This window comes from Pinus tabuliformis, chromosome 5_2, assembly GCF_031772625.1.
Source record: "Pinus tabuliformis cultivar Carrire ecotype Pingquan chromosome 5_2, CPIR1, whole genome shotgun sequence".
NCBI lineage: Eukaryota > Viridiplantae > Streptophyta > Pinopsida > Pinales > Pinaceae > Pinus > Pinus tabuliformis.
In genome coordinates this window covers 670,728,742-670,753,608 of record NC_142306.1, presented here as the reverse complement: position 1 = coordinate 670,753,608, position 24,867 = coordinate 670,728,742, and the positions used below count along the sequence as shown (strand labels likewise).

The 24,867-nt window shown below is 42.6% G+C and overlaps 1 protein-coding gene across 1 annotated transcript; it reads left to right on the top strand.

Moving 5' to 3' along the window:
* Positions 1–3,427: 3,427 nt before the first annotated feature.
* LOC149160873 (expansin-A4-like) lies at positions 3,428–4,791 on the top strand. Its single transcript, XM_089435422.1, has 3 exons — positions 3,428–3,691; positions 3,810–4,122; positions 4,229–4,791. Exons 1-3 carry the CDS (start codon positions 3,547–3,549, stop codon positions 4,530–4,532), a joined length of 762 nt encoding a protein of 253 aa, XP_089291548.1. The 5' UTR covers positions 3,428–3,546; the 3' UTR covers positions 4,533–4,791.
* The last annotated feature ends 20,076 nt before the right edge of the window (positions 4,792–24,867 follow it).

Below are 24,867 nucleotides of genomic sequence, written 5' to 3'. Positions count from 1 at the left end.
CTGTGTTGTTTTCCCAATATACAACCTTCACAAAGGCTGTCTGGCTTTTCTATCAATGGTAATCCTCTTACCATTCCTTTTCTACTCAACAAATTAAGACCTCCAAAGTTGAGATGTCCAAATCTCAAATGCCACAACCAATTTTCATCCTTTGGTACACTTTGGAGAGCCTCTTGTGTCACTGCTGCAATTACTTCTTTATTTTTCAGATCTGCCCTTATTCTGAGAGGGAACATCCTATTCATTGTCATCTTCACTTCAGCAATACAACGTTTGCTAGGTAATCTGTCCATGATGGTGCATAAATCATTCTCAAAGAAAACATTGTAACCCTTCTGAACAAGCTGTCCAATACTCAAGAGATTACACTTCATTCCAGGAACATAATAAACATCTGATATGGTTTTCTTTTCACCTTTCTTTGTAAATATTTTAACTTCTCCTTTTCCCATAACAGAAATTTTACTATCAGTCCCAAGTGTGACTTGTGACTGCACACTCTGATCTAAAGCAGAAAACAGGGCTATGTTTCCTGTCATATGGTTGCTGCAACCAGAATCTAGAAACCATATATTTTCACTGTTTGTTTCAGCCATATTACAAACTAACAACACATTATCTTGACTGATATTTTCTCTAGTGATATTTGCACTAGATCTATTACTCATATCATGCTGCTTTTTCCTACATTCATTTGCATAGTGCCCATATTTTTTACAATAATAACATTGGACATTGGATTTTTCATACCTTTGTCCTTGAGCATGATGTTATCCACTTTGCTGACTGCTGCCATGGCCTTGGTTCTGATTTGGATTGCTGCCTCTTCCTTGAACATTTGCTGAACTGTTTCTTCCGCCTCTGTATTGGGTTCTTCCTCTTCCTCTCTTGTTTTCTCTGCCTTGACCTCTTCCTCTTCCAAATGACATCTGGGTCTTGAAGGCTTGCTCTAGAGATGAGTTTTCATTTCTACTCAACCTCTGCTCATGAGTTATCAGTGATGCATGAAGTTCATCAATTGAAAAATTTGAGAGGTCCTTTGTCTCTTCTATGGTGGTGACAATCACATCAAACTTTGAAGGTAGACACCTCAATAGTTTCTCCACAATCCTCCTTTCTTCAAGAGTTTCTCCATGAGACCTTATCTGTGTGACCAAACCAATTGCTTGTGTGAAGAATGAGTCAATATTGTCTGACTCCTTCATACGCAGGTTCTCAAAATCTTTCCTCAGCAACTGTAGTTTTGCTGTCTTTACTTTCTCCATTCCTTGATAGGCTGTCTTGAGAGTTTGCCATGCTTCTCTTAATGTATTGGCTGCTGCTATCCTCGGAAACACACTCTCATGCACTGCTTGATATAAGAATACAAGGGCTTTTGAGTCCTTCTTGTTATTGCTCTTCAACAACTCTTTCTCTGCCTGATTTAATCCAATAAACTCTTCTTCATTTGCTGGCTCTTCAAATCCATATTCAACAAGTTCCCATAAATCATGTGAGGCAAACACGGCTCTCATGGTTATTGCCCAGTAGTCATAATTTTTCCCATTGAACTGTGGGAGCTGGGTATTAAACATACCCACGCTGGTGCTGGCCATTCTTGCAATACTTGACTGTAAAAAAATCACCTAAATGTCTTCAGCAGCTACACTAAAAACTAATCTGAAAAATACCTTGACAGTGTTTTCGCTTTGCTGTATAATTTGCTGCAGCAACAAATCTTCTTTCAGCTTCTTTGATGTCTTCAAAGAGCCTGGACAAGCTCTGATACCATGTCGGGAATTTCTGGTTATTCCAAACAAAATACAGTGGAAAAATCCTCTGTTTCCACTGTTCAGAATTTTCTGATAAATTCTGAAAATATGAACAGAGAGCAATACTCTGTTTTCTGATAATTCAAAAACACAAGAACAGAGCATAAAATAATACTCTACTTTGCCTCAGGATCAAAAACTGATCAAAATAATACTTTGTCTTTGACACAGAAAAATACTCTGTTTTAACTCAGAAAAACAGAAAAAATTCGTTCTCTGGAAACGGTGTTGTAGCGACACAGTTTTTTTTTTTCAGTTGTTGTTCGTGGTGTTGCAGCAACGCTGTTCGTTGTGTTGCAGCAACGTAAATTTTTTCAGTTGCTGTTCGTGGTGTTGCAGCAACGTAAATTTTTGGTGTTGCAGCAACGTAACTTTTGACGTCAAGTATTTTTCGACTTACGGTGTAACAGCAACAGGAAATTTTTGACAAAATAACTTTTGGTGTAACAGCAACGCACAGAAAGAAATTTCTATTTATGAAAATAAACCAACAGATAAAACTAAGTCTTCCTCACGTAGAGGGATCTTCACAAAATATTATGCTAAAGAGCATCTTCCTCTTGACAGAGGGATTACAACAGAAACGCTTCAGTTCCACAAAACAGCTATCTCAGAAAATTCCAGCACTGCTGTGCAATACAAAAAAAACTCTCTTGTTCTACACTGCTGTGTGTTACAAAAGGACTTTCAATCTATTTCCTCTCTCTTTTTCTACACTGCTGTGTCTGCATTTTATAGTGCGGGAAAGGGTCTTCACCGCCTTAACTTGCTGATAAAGTTTCTGCTGTTCATAATGAACAGATCTGATCTTTTGTTGTATTTCTTGAGTCGGTGGTGATGAAATCTATGACTGATAAATGCTACGTCGGCTCGAGGCTAGTTCTTTTCTCTTTCAGCCATTCTGCTCATTAATATGGTTGTTGAAAAGTAACGGTGTGGCGTTGGATCTGATCTTCATCCTTCGGAAACACAAAAATAATTAAAGAGTGAAAAGATGGTAATGGCGGTGACATAAAAGATCGGGAGAAAATGTGGGGCGCCGGATCATGACAAATGAATAAAGTAGCTGCTGCTGTTCTGTTCACTGCAGTTGAAATTATAATTTCAACATGGGGAAGATTTAAACTATAGCTTGTACTTATGAAAAGATTTTAACTATGGTTTGTACTATGGTCCAGACTCCTACCATTCAGAGATCCTTCCATTCTGAATATGTTAAGCAGTTATGGTGCTCCGATATAAAATGTGTTTGATGTCAGTATCATTGAATGGACAAACGCGGTTATCCCCTTCCCATGGTCAGACAAATCCATTCAACCCACAGACGTTATCCGTGTCACATGGTTGGACAAACATCCCTTTCTACCGGCCCACCTGATAATTCTCGCTCTTCGTCAATATCGACCATTACTTAATTTCTGTAGCATGTGTAAGTGGACCAAAAGGCACATGTACGAGCACTCCCCATGTGCTGCTTACCGAACAATACCTCATTTCGTTCAAACATCAACTTATCAGGAAACTACTTTAGATACAGAGACTTTTTATTGCTACAGCTGATGGAAGGATATAGTAATAATACATCTATATATAGACTGCACAAGCCTCATTGCAAATCCAACCAAACAAGTCCTCCCCCTTTAGGCTTCAGATCTCTTTGATTCTCAGACTAACCCTTTTAACTTAGAGTTACTGCCCTAAGTAGTTCCAGTGGTGGTTCTTATTGTAGCTTAATATGAGATCGATGGAACTGGTAAAGAGCATTGCATTGGCGTCATTGTTAACATTCATCTGGTTATTAACTGGAGCTCATGGATATGGAGGCTGGGAGTCTGCCCATGCCACATTCTACGGTGGCAGTGATGCTTCCGGGACAATGGGTAAAGTTCCATAACCTTGTATCTTTGGCTATATTTCATATATAATGCGGTTTTAAATGCATTAGGATCTCCTTTGGTTGTTTTGGGCCCTGAATTCCTGGCTGTCAAAACGCTGCAGGAGGGGCTTGTGGATATTGTAATCTTTACAGCCAAGGCTATGGAACCAATACTGCTGCTTTGAGCACTGCCCTTTTCAACGACGGACTCAGCTGCGGAGCCTGCTATGAAATGCAATGCAATGACGATCCCCAATGGTGTTTGCCGGGGATTGTCACGGTTACGGCTACCAACTTCTGCCCGCCAAACAATGCTCTGCCCAACGACAACGGTGGATGGTGCAACCCACCGCTGCAACATTTCGATATGGCGGGGCCCGCTTTCCTCAAGATCGCGAAGTACAGGGGTGGGATCGTCCCCATCCTCTACACAAGGTATTTCTTTGCCCCAAAGATCATTTGCATAACTTAATTCATTTTCTCATGCCATTTCCAGTCTTTCTCTTTCTCTCTACTAATTTCTAAGGGGCTGGCAATGCAGGGTCCCCTGCTTGAGGAAGGGTGGAATTCGTTTCACCGTGAATGGCCACTCATACTTCAACCTCGTGCTCATCACAAATGTTGGAGGAGGTGGAGATGTCAACGCTGTTTCCATAAAAGGGTCAAGGACTGGTTGGCAGCCCATGTCACGCAACTGGGGACAGAACTGGGAAAGCAATTCGTACCTCAACGAACAGAGCCTTTCGTTCCAGGTCACAACCAGCGATGGGCGGACAGTCGTTTCAAATAATGTTGCTCCCTCAAACTGGCAATTCGGCCAGACTTTCGAAGGAAGCCAGGTCTAAGGATAAGCCGAAGTCGATTGTAGACTCTGTATAGCCATGAATTAATGAATGTGTCATTTGGGATGATGTGGTGACTCAGACTGTCCACACTCTCTCCCTGTTGTCAGCATTGTAAGGTGATTCTTGAATTGTAATCTATATCGATCGATTTTTGTTAATGATAAAGAACCTGTACGCCGGAGTCTGTTCAGTTTCTCCCAACATAACATTACTCTATTAACAGATTCCTTTCAAGAATTGACTTGTTTGTTGCAGCTTTTATTGGTCCCGGCCGGCCTAAAAATTACTGTGTTGCTTTTGAAGTTCGATTTAAAACAATACTGTGTGTAAACATTCGATGAGGCATCCAAAACTTTTGGTTGATTACATCCACTCGCTTTTCAACTGAACATCAAGCGTTTTCAGCAATCACAAAAAGGTGAATGTAGCGATGTGTCAATGCAATAGTGTGTCGTTGTCTTGTGAGTATGCGTCATCACTTGTCTCATTGCTTCATGCTTTCTCACGAAACGTTATTTCCAATGCCCATCCATTGTGTTCCTGGGATTATAGTTATGAAATTCTAATCATAGTTGCCAAGTTCAAGATGGAGTTAGAGTTCTATGGCTTAAAATTCATCATTGAAAAAATTTGGTAGTGACGTTTTACAAAGAAAGAAAAATATATATATATAATTTTAAGATTTTAAAAATTGAAATATAAAATATAATATTGAATAGTTAAAAACATTTTAAAAATTGTTTTCATATATTTAAATAAAATGAATAGTTAAAATGAGTAGTTTTACATCAGAATAATATATTGTGAGAATTTTTGTATTTATGAATATACACAATTATACCATGTATTATGAAATGCCTAATATAAAATAAAATAAATTATCATTCAATTATTATACAGTAGAGTGAACTATATAGATTCCATATTAAGTAAATTCATATATGATTAATCTAATCAAACCAAATTTTGCATTCTAACAATTAGCAATAATATTTAATATTTATTTATATAAAATACAAAAACTTTATTATAATTAAATATTTATACAAATTTCTATTAAAAAAACATCTACCTTTAAACACAGTATCAGAGCTGCAGGGCTATAATCTTGTAGGCTGAGTGAAGGGAGCGACTATAGCAAAATGGTCACGAGTATTGTGTGGAAAAGTGCGAAGACCGCCCTGTGTTACTTCTTCTCATCAACCTGTTCATTAATCGGCGCGAGTGGTTGATAGAATTTCGCGGAAACGTGTTGTTTTTCGGTGAAGATCTTCGCGATCCCGTGGTGTGTAAAAGCGCTGAGTGGATCCATGGTGGCTGAAGCTACGTGACTAGAGAGGGCTGCGTGGTGGCTCCCTGTCCACTTGAGGGAGAAGCATGGACGTGAGGTGCGGTCACCGACTGGACCTACGTCGAGAGGGAGGCCTTGTCATTTGACGGTGTAGAGGCCGATCGAGGCTGCGTGGAGATCGATAGAGACTGCATGGTGGCTGTGTAGGTGGCTTGGAAGCTGCGTGGGCGCAACGAAAATCAGTGGACCTGTTTTTTGTGTTGGGTTTTGCAACGTGCAGAAGGTTGTAAGAATGCCGCTGAGAGGAGATTGCACGTGCCTGAGGGAGGCCGTGAGGCAGAGAGGAGCTCGGACCAGCCTTGCCGCGTGGATTGCACGTGCCTGAGGGAGGCCGTGAGGCAGAGAGTAGCTCGGACCAGCCTTGCCGCGTGGAGGAGCCGGTGAACGTGGAGCACAGGTCTGATCCCACAGTCTATGAGAAAAAGGTGATACGTTGTTTGTGGAAGTGTGTTGTTTGTTGTTCGGGATCGGTGCAGAAGCAGATCGAGGTTGGGTGGAGGTACTGGAGCTATGGAACGTTGAGTAGAGGCAACGTCTTTTCAAAATGTCAATCGTTTGCTTGTTGAGAACAACCACCATCTAGAGGAAGTGGGTTGTTGTTGGTATGCGGAACTGCCAACAGTTGGAACAACACTCGTTGAAGGAGCCATGAAATCCGGTCAATGTGAGCTGCCAATGCCGTTGTGGACTACTACGACCATAGAAGCCGCCACATGTTAGTCTCCAGTTCAAGCACTATACGAACATTATTTTCTTATTCTGTCGCCTACACAATAATAGGCAATCCCATTTTGGATTATGACCAGAACAAATTTTGTTTTATGGAAAACAATTAAGTAGGCTTGAGAGTTTTAAATCAAGTTTTTTTTTTTCAATTTTTCTTTGATTAAAGGGAATTCTTCTTCTAATATTAAGGGCGCTGGGGTTAGCATTTTGTTTGGAGATTTGGGTTTGTTGAAATTATTGGAGATTTTATTCATTCAAGATGAATAATCAAATTGCCGAAGCTTATCTCAATGAGAGAAATAAATTTGATGGTTCCAATTACACAAATTGGAAGTTTAAGATCCAGACTTTGCTTAAGGGAAAGAATTCCTATGGCATTGCCACCGATGATGACATCAAGTCGGCTACTGCAACTGGTGGATCAAACACAACGATTCAAGACTGGGAGAAAAGGGAGATGAAGGCGAAGGTTCTTCTCAAGTTATCAGTCAAAGATTGCATCATTCCTCACATTTGGGATTGCAAGACAGCAAATGACATATGGACGATTCTCAAAGAGATGTACGAGATTAAGAACACTAGTCGAACCTTGTACCTTAGGAAGAAGATTCTCTCAATCAAGATGGAGGAGAATGAGTCTGTTTCTTCATTCATATCCCGGATAAAGGAAGTTAAAGATAAACTAATTGGTATCGGTTAGACTGTGGTGAATGATGATATGGTGACAATTACCATAAATGACATGACGGATGATTATTAGATGTTTATAATGAGATTGAATGCAAGAGAAAAGCCTCCAGGCTTTGAAGAGCTCATGGGGATTTTGCTACAGGAAGAGGAAAGGAGGTTGTCTCTCAAACCTCAAAATGCAGATCTTGCATTAGTGACAAAGTTCAAGCCAAAGGGGAAAGCAGTGGCTGATCACAGGAAAGGCAATGCATCACAAAAAAGGACGCCACAAGGTATGACCTCACATAAACATGACTCTGCTCCTAAATGCTTTTATTGTGGTAGGATAGGCCATATTGCTAAATTTTTCCATAAGAAAAAGGCAGATGGGGAGAGGTACAAGCAGAGAAGACATGCAAGTTATTTGGCTGATGCAAATCAGAATCAGGATGTCAGATTATTTATGGTTGAGACTGCACTAGCCACTGAGGAGGATGAATTAGATATTTGGTTTGTAGATTCTGAAGCCTCCTTACATATGACAGGTAAAAAGCAATGGGTCAGAAATTTTAGAGAATCCAACACTAGAGTAAAAGTATACCTTGGAGATAATAAAGGGTATGAGATCAAGGGACATGGTGATGTCCTTGTTACTCTGCTTGATGAAAAGATCAGGAATATATCTAATGTGTGGTATGTTCTTGGTATTAAGAAGAACTTGATTTCTGTATCAAAGATTACAGATCAGGATCTCAAGGTAGAATTCTTTAAATCTCATTGTATTATTAAAGACTTGTTGGACCAGATGAAGCCTATTGCTATAGGTATTCGTATAGGAGGACTCTACAAACTGGATGCAAAGAGTACACCATAGCAAGCATTGATGTCATCAGATAAGTCTGCTAAAAATTTGTGGCATCAGCGACTTGGGCACATCAATTTTGGTGACCTTCTTCTGTTGCAGAACAAAGGTATGGTAGATGGTCTTCCTGTTTTGAAAAACTTGCATATTGATTGTGAAGCATGTGCATTCGGTCAACATCATAGAGATGAATTTCCTACTATTAAAGATAGGAAACAGAGGGATATACTTGAACTTGTACACACTGATTTATGTGGCACTATGCAGACAAGATCGATAGGTGGGGCCTACTATTTTCTAATCTTTGTTGATGATTGTATAAGATTCACATGGGTGTATTTTCTTAGAAATAAGAGTCATGCCTTTGAGTATTTCAAGCAGTTTAGGAACATGATCGAAAGTAGACATGAAAGTTCATCAGGATTTTTCGATTAGATCAAGGCGGAGAATTCAAAAAAGGGGATTTCAACAAATACTGTAAAGAGCTTGGGATACAGCAGTAGTTTACAACACCTTACACTCCTAGCAGAATGGAGTAGCAGAGAGGAAAAACAAAACACTGGGGGAGTGTGCTCGCAGTATGTCGAAAGGTAAGAATCTAACTAATCGGTTTTGGGCAAAAGCTATCAATACTGCAGTATATTTGAAGAATAGGAGTCCTACTAAAAGTCTTGATTATAAAACTCCTTTTGAAGCATTGTTTGGCTTCAAGCCTACAGTAAGTCATCTTAGAGTATTTGGTTGTAAAGCTTTTGCGAATGTTCCCAAAGAAAACAGGAAGAAGTTAGATTCAAAGGCCATTAAATGTACCTTCATTGGATACTGCAATGAGTATAAGGATTATAAATTGTTTGATCCTTCTACTCACAAGGTGTTTGTTAGTAGAGACATAGTATTCCATGAACAGGTTGATGATGGAAATCCTATTCAAAACAATGAAGAATGACATGTACCTTTACTTTCAGATGAGGATGTTGAAACAGGGATCAATCAACAACAACAACAGCAGCAGCAGCAGCAGGATAAAGAGGAGGAAATTGAGTTCAGCCCACAAAGAGAATAACAAAGTAGAATAGTTGACACCCCACCACTCAAGAGATCTAGCAGGCTGAAACAGTTACCAGCTCTGATACCATGATAAAATTCTACAAAGGAATTTCTATATCATATTAATCAGATATGCAATTACATATATACAGAGTGTTGTCTCAAGATAGGAAAACTATCTTGGACATACAATTTGTTGGTCAAAGGAATATCTCAACCATACACCAAACTAGGGAAACCACTCCTACAGAATAGGAACAAAGTCTTTACATAGAAAGTCACAGCTAGAGAGAAGTAGAAATTAATATTCCAACAACATGTTCATGAAATTTTTATCAAAAATATTGTTAATTAAATTTGATAAATATATGTGTGAACTTTTTAATAAAAATATTCTAATTAAATTTGATAAATATAAAACACATATATAAAAATTATAAATTTATTACTTCCTTACTACATATATTTATCCTTTATTTTACAAATCCTATTACTAAATAGTCTATTCTATTCACTGCACATACTAGCATCATAAACCATAATTTTTAATGCATTTCTTTTAACAGCCTTATTAAAAAATTCACTTGAAAAATATGATTGTATAAGAAATCAACCATGTCATATATCCAAAAGGGTTTTTAAAGCACAGATGACCACGAAAAATCGATAATTCTGAGTGGTTTTAAAGAACAGCTGACCACGAAAAATTGATAATTTCGAGTGGAAACATTCTCGTCTCTCCTTGTAAACCGGAAAATCGCGTACCTATGTTCATTAATGGAAAGTTGTCAGCAATTTCACATATGCAACGCAGATGGGCGACTTGTAAACCTATTGTGCTCTTTGAATATATGTCATACCGAACTACGAATTGGCGTAATAATTCATGCAAATGGGCTATTGTGCTCTCTCTATAAACTGAATATGATTAAGGATGTGAGTGTGATTTTGGTTATGTTTTTGAGTTTTTAGGTTCGAGGAGGAAGTTCTTGCTTCCATCTCTTTAGAGTTGGATTTGAGAACCCTGCGTAGAGTGAGAGCTCTAGTGAGAACCTAAAGTGGCCAGATTCTTAGGTTTTTGAAGTTTGTAGGTTTCGTAAGAATTCAAGTTCTAATACATAGTTTGTGAAAGGCCAGGAAGCCTTCAGATAGCTTCTTTCTTGACCAGTCGCAACATCTGATAAATGCTTAAACAATCTATTTTTGGAAATGAGCTTTAGAATTTCTCTCTGAATTTGTAAAGAAACTTCTGCATAAATATATGAGTATCCATTTTCTGAGCATGATACATTCTGCTTGAGTACATTTTTTCATTTCTGCATGTGTTAAAACTGTCTGTTGAGGCAGTATCTGTGAGACAAGAGGTTCACTTGAGGTTCGCCGAAGGTTCGTCGAGGTTTGAGGAACACCAGTTCGTTAAAGGTAGGAGGCCGTGTGTCAGATGCTAGAGTGTGAAAGTCCAAAGATTCATGTACGAGAACTAAAAATTGGCATATTAATTCATAATTGAATCTAACCACCATATTTTTTCGAATTTTTTCCGCCAATTTGACTGTATTTTATTTAATATGTAATTTATTGTTTTGGACCAATACAGACTTATTATTTTCTTTTTCAGTTAAAAAAAAATAGCTACTTCTTTATATTAATAAAAAGGCAGTATGTATATCTTGGAACATTTATCTATCTTCTCTACTTTAGATTACATATTGCTGAGTTTTCTTTTCAAGCTATTCATTTTTTTTACATCAAATCTTTTCTTTTTGAAAATGTTTTTTTGCTCCATAGTGTTTTGTCTATTAACTGAACTAATATTAACTATTACAAAAAACTTTATGATATTTCGACATTATGAAACATAAAATTACATTCTTTGCATGTCTTTCTCTATGAATAATTGATGTTCCCTGCATTGGTCATGACACCTTGTTCAAAAGCAGAGAAATAAAACTTACCTGTGTCCCTTACTATGCCTCTTTTTGATAGCTTGATACCGGATCAACTGTATTGTTTTGTTCTCTATAAATATGATCAAAATTTACTTGTTGGAAGGTCTTTGCCCGCGTTTTACGTGTTTCATCCAATTGGTTAAGATAGGAGGGCTTAAATCATTGAGTCCCTTGACCCATTCTATTATTCCCTTGGCATCGCTATAAATCTAGATCTATTCTATTCCAAGCCATTTGGCCATGATCACTACTCCCCACAATGAGATAACTTCAACTCTACTATTTGTTCCTTTCCGACCTTCCCACCAGAAATGGTAAAATTTATCAGTGTCCAAAACCACATTCTCTCCTAGAACATGGGCCATCAAAAAAACAAACAAGAACTGTTGGCCATATATCTCTAGATTTAAAAATGTTGTAGCTTTTACTTCGGCCACTGTCTTAATAATATCCTCACTCGCCTCCATTCTTTTCTGATAAAAAATGATAGCATTAGGTCTCGGCCATATAATCCATAATATACACAAAGACAGTGCTCTGAAATAATGGTATTTGATCCATGCCCTAATACATAAGAACAACGGAAAGTGTCCCATAAAAACAATATTAAAATAATCCAACACCCCATCCCATATTGCCTTCTCATAATAACCATGTAGAAAAAGATAATTTATATCTTCCTCTCCCTTCCTACATATAATACAAATTCCCTATCCTATGATATTTATATCTTCCTCTCCCTTCCTACATATAATACAAATTCCCTATAATATGATATTTATTGTATTTGACAAGGACAAACAAATAAAGAACCAAATTGAAGAAACCAATTTCTAATTTTTTTTTGTGCCAATATAGCCGAAGTTGGTAACTATAGTTGGCATCTCTCTTCAAGGACATTGGTCCTTTTTGGACCTCTCTCATACGAGAACCAAATCTAAGGAGCCAATCTCTGATTTTTTTGAGGCAATATAGTCGAAGTTGGTGGCTATAGTTGGGCTTTCTCTTCAAGGATCTTGGTCTGTTTTGGATCTCTTGGTTCGGTTTTGGTCTTCCTTTATATCTGGGTTCAAATTTCACAAGATTTATATGGTGGGAGAGTTTGGTATATTTTTTTGGGTGAATTTGATGATTTACAAATTATTTTGATTTTAAATCTGGTTTAAATTATTAATAATTTTTATGATTAAAAATAATATATTTTGATTTTTTTTTAAATATAGATTATTGGGATTAGACTTCTAAATTATATTTTATTTAAAAATATTTTTTAATAATAACTAATAAATTTGATCCTGAATTTGTTAGAAATTTATAAGACGAGACAGATTGCACACACAAAACACACACTGTGATTTGTGACATTTTTATTGATCATAACAGTTACACATATATAGGACATAAATCTTTGACTTCCACACTTCTAGATCATCGCTACAACTCATACGTAGGTAACAACAACTTCTAGATTGACGCTTGGTAACTCTCAATAACAACTCATGACAACACATGGAAATATTACTTTCCTTTTTTTGCTAAAGCAAGAGTGTTTTCTTCTCATTCATTGACTAAAAAGTTACAAATATATGTTACAAACCTCGGCTCCCCCAAACTTAATAAACCGAGCCAAAGCATCGAAGACTAGCAAAAGTAGGAGCTCAACTGGCACACCTAATATCTAACACAATGAACCTGAAAAAAAATTGCTATTTCACTCTCGGGCTATTTCACTGCCCGAAACCCATACGAAGCAGACGAGACACATCCATGTGCGTGAATAGCTCGGCGGTAAACACCACCAACTAGCTCGATGAATCATAGTCGTAGATCATCACAAGTGAGATCTGATGATTGATGAGAATATTGGGCGAAGAAGAAGCACGAGGAAAACCCGCGCAATATGGGTAGTTTTCTCTCACCTTCCTGCAGCCACGTGTTGAATGATGAGTGGCATTAGGTGATCCGGATTTAAGCAGGAACGCAATAGACTACAGAGATAACCATAAATACAGAGATGCGATAACCATAAAAACAGAGATGCAGCGGAAATAATACTTCATTTCACTAATGGAGAATACTGAAATATGCTTACAAATAGAAATGACCCAGCTAGGGCGATGGTAGCTTATCTCTGAGAAGAGATGTGTCGGCTACATGCCTCTGAACTGTTCCGAACTGTCTTTACAATGAGGCTCGAAGGCCTATTTATTATTGAGAAACAATGGAAAACCCTTAACATTCCAAAACCTAACCCTAGAAGATGAAAACGCCAAACTATGGGCCCCGTTTGGGTAAATTGGTACATCAACTTCCCGGGGTCGTAACTTTGGCATACGATCTCCGTTTTACGCGTATGATAGCCCATTGAAAAGATCTTTCTGAGGACTATAACGCAAACAACGATTTTTTATCAAAAAAATCGCAAGAAGCGGGATTTCCCAAAAAACATCGTTTAGGGCCTCAAAACGGCTCCGGAAGTTCAGGACCCGAAAACTGCTAAAAATAGTAAATTGTGCTATAATTAAGGAAACTGAAAATGTCAAGAGGGACAATGGTGGGGGTCTAGGTGGACTTGGCAGGTGGCCACCAATATCCACCTGGATCATTCCTCCCCCCTTAGGAAGCAATGGTCCCCATTGCGTTGAGTTCCTCCATGAGATGGGGAAACTTTTGCTGAACTTGGTCCCTGGTGAGCCACTTGCCATTGTGAAGGAGTTGGCCTGCTTTGACAACTCGATACAGTTGAATATTCTGTTGGCGAGTATTCTTGATCTGTGTGTCCATGATTCGATCAGTTGCAGCTTGTTCCATGCAATCTGGATTTAATTCTGTGGGGGTGAGCTGTTCTGCAATGTCGGATGTATCTAGCAATGGTGGAAAGTATGGCCGAAGGCGGTCCACATTGAACACTGGGTGCAGGCCAAGGAATGGGGGAATGCTGAGTTCAAATGCATTGTTTCCCACAGCCTTAGTAATGGTGTAGGGACCATATCGGAGTGGTCTCAGTTTCCGATAGGCTCCAGTAAGGCGTTCCTTTTGTAAATGCAACCAGACTTTGTCACCCACCTGGAACTTGTGTGGCACTCGATGTTGATCATGTCGCTGCTTGAACTTGGCATTTGATTTCTCCAGAATGTCATGGACCTGCTGGCGAATATGTTGGATGTGCTCAATGAAGCTGGTCGCCTTGTTTGTTTCAGACTGGACATGAGCAGAATCTGCGTGAGTAGCTGCAAATGGCATGGCCACATCAATGGGGCATAATGGCTGGAATCCCAAGCCCACCTGAAAAGGGCTATGGCCAGTGGAGTTGTGAAGAGCTCGGTTGTAGCTGTGTTGAACATAGGGGAGGCTCTCGTCCCATGTGCGTGGATGCTTTGAGTTGTACATGCGCAGAATGTGTACAATCATCCTATTGACAACCTCTGTCTGGCCATCAGTTTGAGGATGGAAGGCGGTGGACTTAGTGAGTTTGGTGTCCAGCATTGACCAGAGACTGGACCAAAATGTACTGAGGAACCGACTGTCCCGATCTGAGATGATAGACTGTGGAATCCCAAAGTGCACCCAAACTCGTTCAAAGAAGAGTTTAGCAGTGGCTTCTGCTGTGATGTTCTTCTTGCAGGCCGCCATGATGGCCATCTTCGAGAACCTGTCGACGACTACAAAAACACAGTCATTTCCATGCTTAGTGGAAGGAAGGCCAGACATGTAATCCATGGAGATGGATTCCCAAGGTTGGCTAGGGGTAGGCAGTGGGGTATAGAGGCCTTGCTTCTTGATGGTCGGTTTGGCAATGGCACAGGCAGTACATGATCTGGTGTACTTCCCAACATCCTGTCGAAGATTCGGCCAATAGAAATACTTTTGCAGCACTGCCACTGTTTTCTCGACCCCGAAATGACCAGCAACTCGACTATAGTGTGCTTCCCAAATCATCTTGGCACGCTCGCTTGAAGGAACACAAAGGTGACCCAAGTGGCATAACAGGTCGTCCTGGAGGTGAAAATCTGGAACATGCTGACCCTCCAAGAGGTTCTGGTATGTGTGGCCGAATTCCGGGTCGCTTTTGTAGAGCAGTGGCCAATCAGAAGTCTCGTGCCCACAAGAGTTGAGGACGGTGGTTAACGCCATGATTGGTGGTCGACTGAGGCAATCTGCAACATTATTGGTGCTGCCCTTCTTATACTTGATATTCAAATGGAACTGTTGCAGGTATGTGGACCACTTCTGATGGCGATCATTCTGCAATTTCCCTTGGGTCTGTATGAACTGTAGGGGTCGGTGGTCTGTGTGGATGACCGTTTCCTTCCCCAAAATATAGTGCTTCCATTGCCGACAAGCCTGTACAATGGAATACATCTCTTTATCATAAGTGGGATACTTCCGGACCGTGTCTGAAAGTGTTTCACTGTGATATGCCACAGGATGCCCGTGTTGAGTAAGGACTGCCCCAATGGCATAGTCAGAGGCATCTGTCTCGACCTCAAATGGTTGTTGTAAATCTGGTAAAGCGAGCACTGGTGCTGTGCAGAGGCGATCTTTCAACTCTATGAATGCCTTCTGTTGAGATTCAGACCAAAAGAATTTTGCCTTCGCCCCGCCCTTGGTGACTTGACTCAAAGGCCAAGTGATATGAGAAAAACCCAACACGAACCTGCGGTAGAAGTTGGCAAGACCTAGAAAGCTGCGGAGCTCTGTCAAAGTGGTCGGAGGTGGCCAATCCCGAATGACTTTGATCTTGGCTGGATCCACATGCACCCCCTGTTCATCAATAATGTATCCCAGATACTGAACCTGGGTCATGCCAAAAGTGCATTTCTCCAAATTGGCACATAGCTTGTGTTGCCGCAGTGTTTGGAGAACCTGTCGGATGTGGTGGAGGTGCTCTTCCCAACTCTGGCTGAAGATCAGAATGTCATCCAAGTATACCACTACAAATGAGTTGGTGTAAGGCCGCAAGATGTCATCCATTAGCCTCATGAAGGTTGCAGGAGCATTTGTCAACCCGAAAGGCATAACCAACCATTCGAAAAGGCCCTCTTTGGCTTTGAAGGCAGTCTTCCACACATCAGAGGGTTCGATTGGTACCTGGTGATATCCTGACTTCAGATCAATCTTGCTGAAATATTTTGCCCCCTTTAGTTGGTCTAGGAGGTCATCAATCCGCGGGATCGGGTACCTATTACGGACAGTGATCTTGTTCAGCGCTCGATAGTCAATACAGAGTCTCCAAGTCCCATCCTTCTTCTGTACCAACACAATTGGGCTCCCGCAAGGCGATGAACTCGGACGGATGTGGCCTTTTTGCAGAAGCTCCTGAATCTGCCTCTTGATTTCATCGTTCTCCAAAACGGAGCGCCGATAAATTGGTCCATTGGGTAAGGGTGCACCTGGGGTCAGATCGATGGAGTGCTTGACCTGACAGTGCAGAGGAACCCCTACGGGGGAGGTGAAGATGTCCTCGTACTCCTCCACGACCTTGTCCATCTGTAGTTGTCGTGTAGAGGGGCCCTGTCTGGAGGTTGTGGCCACCGTCTTCTTCTTTCCTTGAGGGCGTATCATCAGGAAAACAAATTTTCCAGTTTTTGAAATGAGCTTACTGCATTGTTTTGCAGTAATCAAAGAGATGGCAGTAGGCGGTGCTACCTCTGGTATCCTGTACAACTGATTTCCCAAAGTAATAATAACAGCACGGGGCCTTGATTCATACACAGCATGTCGCTTCCACAAGTATGGTTGTCCTAATAATACATCACAAACTTCAAGTGGAGCAATGTCACACAATACCTCATCTGTGAAGGGCTTGATGTTATATGGAAGGCGACACTGTTGGCTCACGCGAAGATCCCGTCCTTGGTGCAGCCACCCGATAGTGTACGGTTGTGGATGTGCTGTGGTCGATAAGCCCAACCGCTTCACGACCTCTGCCGAAATGAGGTTCTTTTGGCTCCCGCTATCGACAATGAACTGTAGTGGGGAGCCCCTTACCCACATCTGGGAGTGGAAGAGACGCTCCTCCTCCTCTGGATCTTCGGGTTCATTTTTCTGGATCTTGGCAGTAGCAACAGTGGCGTTGGGATCCGCATCAATGATCTGCTTCCCTTTGTCATTCCCCTTGTCGGTTTCTGACTCAGAGTCGGAACATGCATCTGATTCTGAAACCTTTAGTTCAGCCATCAGTGACTGCTTGGCCCGACACTCACTTGTGTTGTGAGTGGAGCTCTTATGGAACTCACACCATTTTCCCGTGTCCTTTTTCGGCTTTGCGGCACTGTTCTTTGCTTGTAGCTTTTGCGGGTTGTCTTGGGCTGCCCCGCCTTGGCTTTGTCCCTTGTTCTGCGGTTTAGGAGCACCTTTCCCTTGCTTTGGATTTGTAGATCCAAAGTCTCGCTTCTTTTGTTTAAACTTCTGCTCGATCTTGACGGCATATCGGTATGCTATGCCGAGCGATGAGATGTTCAGGAATTCCATTTCTTCCTGGATGTACTTGTGCAGGCAGCCGCGGTATTTGAGTATCAAATGCTGCTCCGAATCCTTGATACCCAACTTCGTGCGAAGGGTATGGAAAAGATTGGTGAACTCTGGCACATCTTGATCCCTTCCCTGCCGCAGCGTGGTCCACTTTATGTATTCATCCTCATAGCTTCCAACAGGGTAGTATTGCTCCTTGATGGCATCTCGGAATGAATTCCAGGTGGGTGCGGCTGAGAATAGCGAGCCTGTAGTTTCATCCTTCTGCTCGCAGTAGGTCTCCCACCAGTCCTTGACGTGGGGGGCTGCTTTGAGAAGAGCGAAAACAATCTTTTCCCGACTTGAAAATTCATGAACAGAAAAATACCCATCTAGTAGATTTAACCATTTATCTACGGCATCTGCGTCTATTTGACCCTCGAAGATGGGGATGTCAAAATTAACTTGTACCTTAAACGGTGTGGCGTTTCCAGAGTCGCTGCTGGAAGCTGATGCGTCACCTTTGGGTAGCCGCTGAAGGATTTGGGCAAAGTTGTCCATCATCGCGTTCCGTTGTCGCTCGAGGGCTTCTTCGAGCAAGATTTTGATGGGATCTCCTGCTCCCTCGTCTTTCTTATCCGCCATGGGAGGCCGTCGAGATTTGCGAGGCTGGTCTTGCAAGGGTTCGACCAGCTCAAGCCCTAACTCCTTATATCCTGACCTCGTCGGGGACATGCAAAGAAAAACAGAGAAAAAGCAGACCGCTCTGATACCACTGATCCGGATTTAAGCAGGAACGCAATAGACTACAGAGATAACCATAAATACAGAGATGCGATAACCATAAAAACAGAGATGCAGCGGAAATAATACTTCATTTCACTAATGGAGAATACTGAAATATGCTTACAAATAGAAATGACCCAGCTAGGGCGATGGTAGCTTATCTCTGAGAAGAGATGTGTCGGCTACATGCCTCTGAACTGTTCCGAACTGTCTTTACAATGAGGCTCGAAGGCCTATTTATTATTGAGAAACAATGGAAAACCCTTAACATTCCAAAACCTAACCCTAGAAGATGAAAACGCCAAACTATGGGCCCCGTTTGGGTAAATTGGTACATCAACTTCCCGGGGTCGTAACTTTGGCATACGATCTCCGTTTTACGCGTATGATAGCCCATTGAAAAGATCTTTCTGAGGACTATAACGCAAACAACGATTTTTTATCAAAAAAATCGCAAGAAGCGGGATTTCCCAAAAAACATCGTTTAGGGCCTCAAAACGGCTCCGGAAGTTCAGGACCCGAAAACTGCTAAAAATAGTAAATTGTGCTATAATTAAGGAAACTGAAAATGTCAAGAGGGACAATGGTGGGGGTCTAGGTGGACTTGGCAGGTGGCCACCAATATCCACCTGGATCATTCCTCCCCCCTTAGGAAGCAATGGTCCCCATTGCGTTGAGTTCCTCCATGAGATGGGGAAACTTTTGCTGAACTTGGTCCCTGGTGAGCCACTTGCCATTGTGAAGGAGTTGGCCTGCTTTGACAACTCGATACAGTTGAATATTCTGTTGGCGAGTATTCTTGATCTGTGTGTCCATGATTCGATCAGTTGCAGCTTGTTCCATGCAATCTGGATTTAATTCTGTGGGGGTGAGCTGTTCTGCAATGTCGGATGTATCTAGCAATGGTGGAAAGTATGGCCGAAGGCGGTCCACATTGAACACTGGGTGCAGGCCAAGGAATGGGGGAATGCTGAGTTCAAATGCATTGTTTCCCACAGCCTTAGTAATGGTGTAGGGACCATATCGGAGTGGTCTCAGTTTCCGATAGGCTCCAGTAAGGCGTTCCTTTTGTAAATGCAACCAGACTTTGTCACCCACCTGGAACTTGTGTGGCACTCGATGTTGATCATGTCGCTGCTTGAACTTGGCATTTGATTTCTCCAGAATGTCATGGACCTGCTGGCGAATATGTTGGATGTGCTCAATGAAGCTGGTCGCCTTGTTTGTTTCAGACTGGACATGAGCAGAATCTGCGTGAGTAGCTGCAAATGGCATGGCCACATCAATGGGGCATAATGGCTGGAATCCCAAGCCCACCTGAAAAGGGCTATGGCCAGTGGAGCTGTGAAGAGCTCGGTTGTAGCTGTGTTGAACATAGGGGAGGCTCTCGTCCCATGTGCGTGGATGCTTTGAGTTGTACATGCGCAGAATGTGTACAATCATCCTATTGACAACCTCTGTCTGGCCATCAGTTTGAGGATGGAAGGCGGTGGACTTAGTGAGTTTGGTGTCCAGCATTGACCAGAGACTGGACCAAAATGTACTGAGGAACCGACTGTCCCGATCTGAGATGATAGACTGTGGAATCCCAAAGTGCACCCAAACTCGTTCAAAGAAGAGTTTAGCAGTGGCTTCTGCTGTGATGTTCTTCTTGCAGGCCGCCATGATGGCCATCTTCGAGAACCTGTCGACGACTACAAAAACACAGTCATTTCCATGCTTAGTGGAAGGAAGGCCAGACATGTAATCCATGGAGATGGATTCCCAAGGTTGGCTAGGGGTAGGCAGTGGGGTATAGAGGCCTTGCTTCTTGATGGTCGGTTTGGCAATGGCACAGGCAGTACATGATCTGGTGTACTTCCCAACATCCTGTCGAAGATTCGGCCAATAGAAATACTTTTGCAGCACTGCCACTGTTTTCTCGACCCCGAAATGACCAGCAACTCGACTATAGTGTGCTTCCCAAATCATCTTGGCACGCTCGCTTGAAGGAACACAAAGGTGACCCAAGTGGCATAACAGGTCGTCCTGGAGGTGAAAATCTGGAACATGCTGACCCTCCAAGAGGTTCTGGTATGTGTGGCCGAATTCCGGGTCGCTTTTGTAGAGCAGTGGCCAATCAGAAGTCTCGTGCCCACAAGAGTTGAGGACGGTGGTTAACGCCATGATTGGTGGTCGACTGAGGCAATCTGCAACATTATTGGTGCTGCCCTTCTTATACTTGATATTCAAATGGAACTGTTGCAGGTATGTGGACCACTTCTGATGGCGATCATTCTGCAATTTCCCTTGGGTCTGTATGAACTGTAGGGGTCGGTGGTCTGTGTGGATGACCGTTTCCTTCCCCAAAATGTAGTGCTTCCATTGCCGACAAGCCTGTACAATGGAATACATCTCTTTATCATAAGTGGGATACTTCCGGACCGTGTCTGAAAGTGTTTCACTGTGATATGCCACAGGATGCCCGTGTTGAGTAAGGACTGCCCCAATAGCATAGTCAGAGGCATCTGTCTCGACCTCAAATGGTTGTTGTAAATCTGGTAAAGCGAGCACTGGTGCTGTGCAGAGGCGATCTTTCAACTCTATGAATGCCTTCTGTTGAGATTCAGACCAAAAGAATTTTGCCTTCGCCCCGCCCTTGGTGACTTGACTCAAAGGCCAAGTGATATGAGAAAAACCCAACACGAACCTGCGGTAGAAGTTGGCAAGACCTAGAAAGCTGCGGAGCTCTGTCAAAGTGGTCGGAGGTGGCCAATCCCGAATGACTTTGATCTTGGCTGGATCCACATGCACCCCCTGTTCATCAATAATGTATCCCAGATACTGAACCTGGGTCATGCCAAAAGTGCATTTCTCCAAATTGGCACATAGCTTGTGTTGCCGCAGTGTTTGGAGAACCTGTCGGATGTGGTGGAGGTGCTCTTCCCAACTCTGGCTGAAGATCAGAATGTCATCCAAGTATACCACTACAAATGAGTTGGTGTAAGGCCGCAAGATGTCATCCATTAGCCTCATGAAGGTTGCAGGAGCATTTGTCAACCCGAAAGGCATAACCAACCATTCGAAAAGGCCCTCTTTGGCTTTGAAGGCAGTCTTCCACACATCAGAGGGTTCGATTGGTACCTGGTGATATCCTGACTTCAGATCAATCTTGCTGAAATATTTTGCCCCCTTTAGTTGGTCTAGGAGGTCATCAATCCGCGGGATCGGGTACCTATTACGGACAGTGATCTTGTTCAGCGCTCGATAGTCAATACAGAGTCTCCAAGTCCCATCCTTCTTCTGTACCAACACAATTGGGCTCCCGCAAGGCGATGAACTCGGACGGATGTGGCCTTTTTGCAGAAGCTCCTGAATCTGCCTCTTGATTTCATCGTTCTCCAAAACGGAGCGCCGATAAATTGGTCCATTGGGTAAGGGTGCACCTGGGGTCAGATCGATGGAGTGCTTGACCTGACAGTGCAGAGGAACCCCTACGGGGGAGGTGAAGATGTCCTCGTACTCCTCCACGACCTTGTCCATCTGTAGTTGTCGTGCAGAGGGGCCCTGTCTGGAGGTTGTGGCCACCGTCTTCTTCTTTCCTTGAGGGCGTATCATCAGGAAAACAAATTTTCCAGTTTTTGAAATGAGCTTACTGCATTGTTTTGCAGTAATCAAAGAGATGGCAGTAGGCGGTGCTACCTCTGGTATCCTGTACAACTGATTTCCCAAAGTAATAATAACAGCACGGGGCCTTGATTCATACACAGCATGTCGCTTCCACAAGTATGGTTGTCCTAATAATACATCACAAACTTCAAGTGGAGCAATGTCACACAATACCTCATCTGTGAAGGGCTTGATGTTGTATGGAAGGCGACACTGTTGGCTCACGCGAAGATCCCGTCCTTGGTGCAGCCACCCGATAGTGTACGGTTGTGGATGTGCTGTGGTCGATAAGCCCAACCGCTTCACGACCTCTGCCGAAATGAGGTTCTTTTGGCTCCCGCTATCGACAATGAACTGTAGTGGGGAGCCCCTTACCCACATCTGGGAGTGGAAGAGACGCTCCTCCTCCTCTGGATCTTCGGGTTCATTTTTCTGGATCTTGGCAGTAGCAACAGTGGCGTTGGGATCCGCATCAATGATCTGCTTCCCTTTGTCATTCCCCTTGTCGGTTTCTGACTCAGAGTCGGAACATGCATCTGATTCTGAAACCTTTAGTTCAGCCATCAGTGACTGCTTGGCCCGACACTCACTTGTGTTGTGAGTGGAGCTCTTATGGAACTCACACCATTTTCCCGTGTCCTTTTTCGGCTTTGCGGCACTGTTCTTTGCTTGTAGCTTTTGCGGGTTGTCTTGGGCTGCCCCGCCTTGGCTTTGTCCCTTGTTCTGCGGTTTAGGAGCACCTTTCCCTTGCTTTGGATTTGTAGATCCAAAGTCTCGCTTCTTTTGTTTAAACTTCTGCTCGATCTTGACGGCATATCGGTATGCTATGCCGAGCGATGAGATGTTCAGGAATTCCATTTCTTCCTGGATGTACTTGTGCAGGCAGCCGCGGTATTTGAGTATCAAATGCTGCTCCGAATCCTTGATACCCAACTTCGTGCGAAGGGTATGGAAAAGATTGGTGAACTCTGGCACATCTTGATCCCTTCCCTGCCGCAGCGTGGTCCACTTTATGTATTCATCCTCATAGCTTCCAACAGGGTAGTATTGCTCCTTGATGGCATCTCGGAATGAATTCCAGGTGGGTGCGGCTGAGAATAGCGAGCCTGTAGTTTCATCCTTCTGCTCGCAGTAGGTCTCCCACCAGTCCTTGACGTGGGGGGCTGCTTTGAGAAGAGCGAAAACAATCTTTTCCCGACTTGAAAATTCATGAACAGAAAAATACCCATCTAGTAGATTTAACCATTTATCTACGGCATCTGCGTCTATTTGACCCTCGAAGATGGGGATGTCAAAATTAACTTGTACCTTAAACGGTGTGGCGTTTCCAGAGTCGCTGCTGGAAGCTGATGCGTCACCTTTGGGTAGCCGCTGAAGGATTTGGGCAAAGTTGTCCATCATCGCGTTCCGTTGTCGCTCGAGGGCTTCTTCGAGCAAGATTTTGATGGGATCTCCTGCTCCCTCGTCTTTCTTATCCGCCATGGGAGGCCGTCGAGATTTGCGAGGCTGGTCTTGCAAGGGTTCGACCAGCTCAAGCCCTAACTCCTTATATCCTGACCTCGTCGGGGACATGCAAAGAAAAACAGAGAAAAAGCAGACCGCTCTGATACCACTGATCCGGATTTAAGCAGGAACGCAATAGACTACAGAGATAACCATAAATACAGAGATGCGATAACCATAAAAACAGAGATGCAGCGGAAATAATACTTCATTTCACTAATGGAGAATACTGAAATATGCTTACAAATAGAAATGACCCAGCTAGGGCGATGGTAGCTTATCTCTGAGAAGAGATGTGTCGGCTACATGCCTCTGAACTGTTCCGAACTGTCTTTACAATGAGGCTCGAAGGCCTATTTATTATTGAGAAACAATGGAAAACCCTTAACATTCCAAAACCTAACCCTAGAAGATGAAAACGCCAAACTATGGGCCCCGTTTGGGTAAATTGGTACATCAACTTCCCGGGGTCGTAACTTTGGCATACGATCTCCGTTTTACGCGTATGATAGCCCATTGAAAAGATCTTTCTGAGGACTATAACGCAAACAACGATTTTTTATCAAAAAAATCGCAAGAAGCGGGATTTCCCAAAAAACATCGTTTAGGGCCTCAAAACGGCTCCGGAAGTTCAGGACCCGAAAACTGCTAAAAATAGTAAATTGTGCTATAATTAAGGAAACTGAAAATGTCAAGAGGGACAATGGTGGGGGTCTAGGTGGACTTGGCAGGTGGCCACCAATATCCACCTGGATCATTCCTCCCCCCTTAGGAAGCAATGGTCCCCATTGCGTTGAGTTCCTCCATGAGATGGGGAAACTTTTGCTGAACTTGGTCCCTGGTGAGCCACTTGCCATTGTGAAGGAGTTGGCCTGCTTTGACAACTCGATACAGTTGAATATTCTGTTGGCGAGTATTCTTGATCTGTGTGTCCATGATTCGATCAGTTGCAGCTTGTTCCATGCAATCTGGATTTAATTCTGTGGGGGTGAGCTGTTCTGCAATGTCGGATGTATCTAGCAATGGTGGAAAGTATGGCCGAAGGCGGTCCACATTGAACACTGGGTGCAGGCCAAGGAATGGGGGAATGCTGAGTTCAAATGCATTGTTTCCCACAGCCTTAGTAATGGTGTAGGGACCATATCGGAGTGGTCTCAGTTTCCGATAGGCTCCAGTAAGGCGTTCCTTTTGTAAATGCAACCAGACTTTGTCACCCACCTGGAACTTGTGTGGCACTCGATGTTGATCATGTCGCTGCTTGAACTTGGCATTTGATTTCTCCAGAATGTCATGGACCTGCTGGCGAATATGTTGGATGTGCTCAATGAAGCTGGTCGCCTT

Coding starts and splice junctions, on each gene's coding strand:
- LOC149160873 (XM_089435422.1), top strand. CDS start 3,547: ATGAGATCGATGGAACTGGTAAAGAGCATTGCATTGGCGTCATTGTTA. Junction 3,692..3,809: donor TGATGCTTCCGGGACAATGG/GTAAAGTTCCAT, acceptor AAAACGCTGCAG/GAGGGGCTTGTGGATATTGT. Junction 4,123..4,228: donor GTCCCCATCCTCTACACAAG/GTATTTCTTTGC, acceptor CTGGCAATGCAG/GGTCCCCTGCTTGAGGAAGG.